The sequence below is a fragment of the Cyprinodon variegatus genome, unplaced genomic scaffold, assembly GCF_000732505.1.
Source record: "Cyprinodon variegatus isolate N-32 unplaced genomic scaffold, C_variegatus-1.0 Scaffold2124, whole genome shotgun sequence".
In the NCBI taxonomy this organism is placed as follows: Eukaryota; Metazoa; Chordata; class Actinopteri; order Cyprinodontiformes; family Cyprinodontidae; genus Cyprinodon; species Cyprinodon variegatus.
The window spans coordinates 41003-42663 of record NW_015152577.1 but is presented as its reverse complement, the minus strand read 5'-3'; the positions used below and the strand labels follow the sequence as shown (position 1 = coordinate 42663).

Genomic DNA, 1661 nt, shown 5'->3' with positions numbered 1-1661 from the left:
AGCACTGGACAAACCACTGGAAAGACACAGAGCACGACAACGGTCATTCTGTTCTCCCAAAACGATCATCTAAGCACAGGAAGTACCTACCGGTTGCTTCACTCCTGATAGGTTCAGAGCTTCTGTGATGTCACTGACCGACATGGCTTGTGGCAAATCCTGTTTGTTGGCAAAGATTAGTACAGGGACTTCAGCCAGTTGGTCCTCGTCCAACTGCAGAAACACAAATTGCTGATTAAAGTCAGAAGCTACAGCAGCCATTGGCCTTTGACCTTTCTCTCAGGTGTCTATAGATCAGAACTTCTGTGTTCATTTTCTACGTCTGCTTCTGTCTCCATGAACCCCAGTCAACCTCAGCGCTCAAGCTGACCCTGGTTCTGCTGGAGGTTTCTTCCCGTTAAAAGGGATTTTTTTCCCTGTCACTAAAAAAATGCTCAGTCTGAGGGATTGCTGAAGAGTCAACATCTCCTGTTTCTTGTAGGGTCGATTAATAGATCTGATGATGTGGATCCATTAAGTGATCTGAGATGGCATGTTGGTAATTGGAGCGATAGAAATTAACTGAATAGAATTCATGTGATCACTTATTTCAAGTTCAGCAAACTCATATTTTAGTAGTTTTTTTTTCTTTCCTATTTTATAACAGAACCAGCCTCCCTGCTGCAAGAAAAGTTGTAATCCCATATCATGATGCTGCCGCCGCCAGAATACCAACAGAATCCAACAGACATCACAGGATTCTGCATAAAGTCTGACCAGACAGGTCTGGATACTTTGGAAACAGGAGTTTGGAAACAAAATCTCAGTCGTGGCCAAAGAGCAAAAACCTTTTCAGAACCTGAGCTTCATCTCTTTACTTTCACTTTACAGCCACAACTAAATCAGCAGTATTATACCAGCTATAAAGAAAATGCTTACATTTCTTAATTAAAACTTATTATTTCATTTTTATTTTATACACAATTTATATTGTGTTCGAAATAAAAAATGTTTTTCCCTATGAAAATGTTATAAACCTGGAGCATTTAAAAAAATAAAAATAAGCTGTTTTTTAAACTATTTGACATTTTTTAGATACAATATCCTTTAGTATATATTGCCAAAGTTACTGGGGTTCATATGCGGACCAGCAGCTGCAGGAACAACACAACCCTGGTACAGAAAACACAGTGACTGGGTAATGTTTCTATTCATGGCCAGTAGGTGGCAGTCTTGTCAACATGAACAAATTAAAGCTTAACTAGGTTTGACTTAAAATCTGTGCCTCATGTAAGGGCTGACAGTGTACAGAAGAGGATTAGGGCCCCTGGAAAAAAATAAAAAGTTAACTGATTTTTAAATTTTATTATAGGTTAATACGGGAAAAACGTCCGAATTCTGACTTTTTTCTCAGAATTCTGACTTTAATCTGAGAATTTTGGATCTTAATGTTGATGGGCACCATGAAGGTAGAGATGTGGAGCACTCAGCTTCACTGACAGAGATGTGAGTTGTTTGGGAAGGGCCAGTGACACATTGGTGGAAAATTATGGAATTAGGAAACTCTTTACGTGCCCGAGAGGTCCCATCATTAATGGAGGAGCAGAAGGTCATTAAAACAAGAGAGCTAGTCTCTAAAACAGACATGGCTACGGCTTGATGCTAACATGTTTGTTAGCTGT

At 39.4% G+C, this 1661-nt stretch overlaps 1 protein-coding gene across 1 annotated transcript in view; it reads right to left on the bottom strand.

Moving 5' to 3' along the window:
• Nucleotides 1-5: 5 nt before the first annotated feature.
• The window catches only part of LOC107105182 (ADP-ribosylation factor 1-like), a gene marked incomplete at its 3' end in the record, with an annotated part of 3337 nt that continues 1681 nt past the window's right edge, over nucleotides 6-1661 (bottom strand). The window contains exons 4-5 of the mRNA XM_015405303.1: nucleotides 91-213; nucleotides 6-16 (exon numbers count right to left, since the gene is read on the bottom strand). Of these exons, the coding sequence (XP_015260789.1) occupies nucleotides 6-16; nucleotides 91-213 (134 nt within the window). The remainder of the gene's footprint in view (nucleotides 17-90; nucleotides 214-1661) is intronic.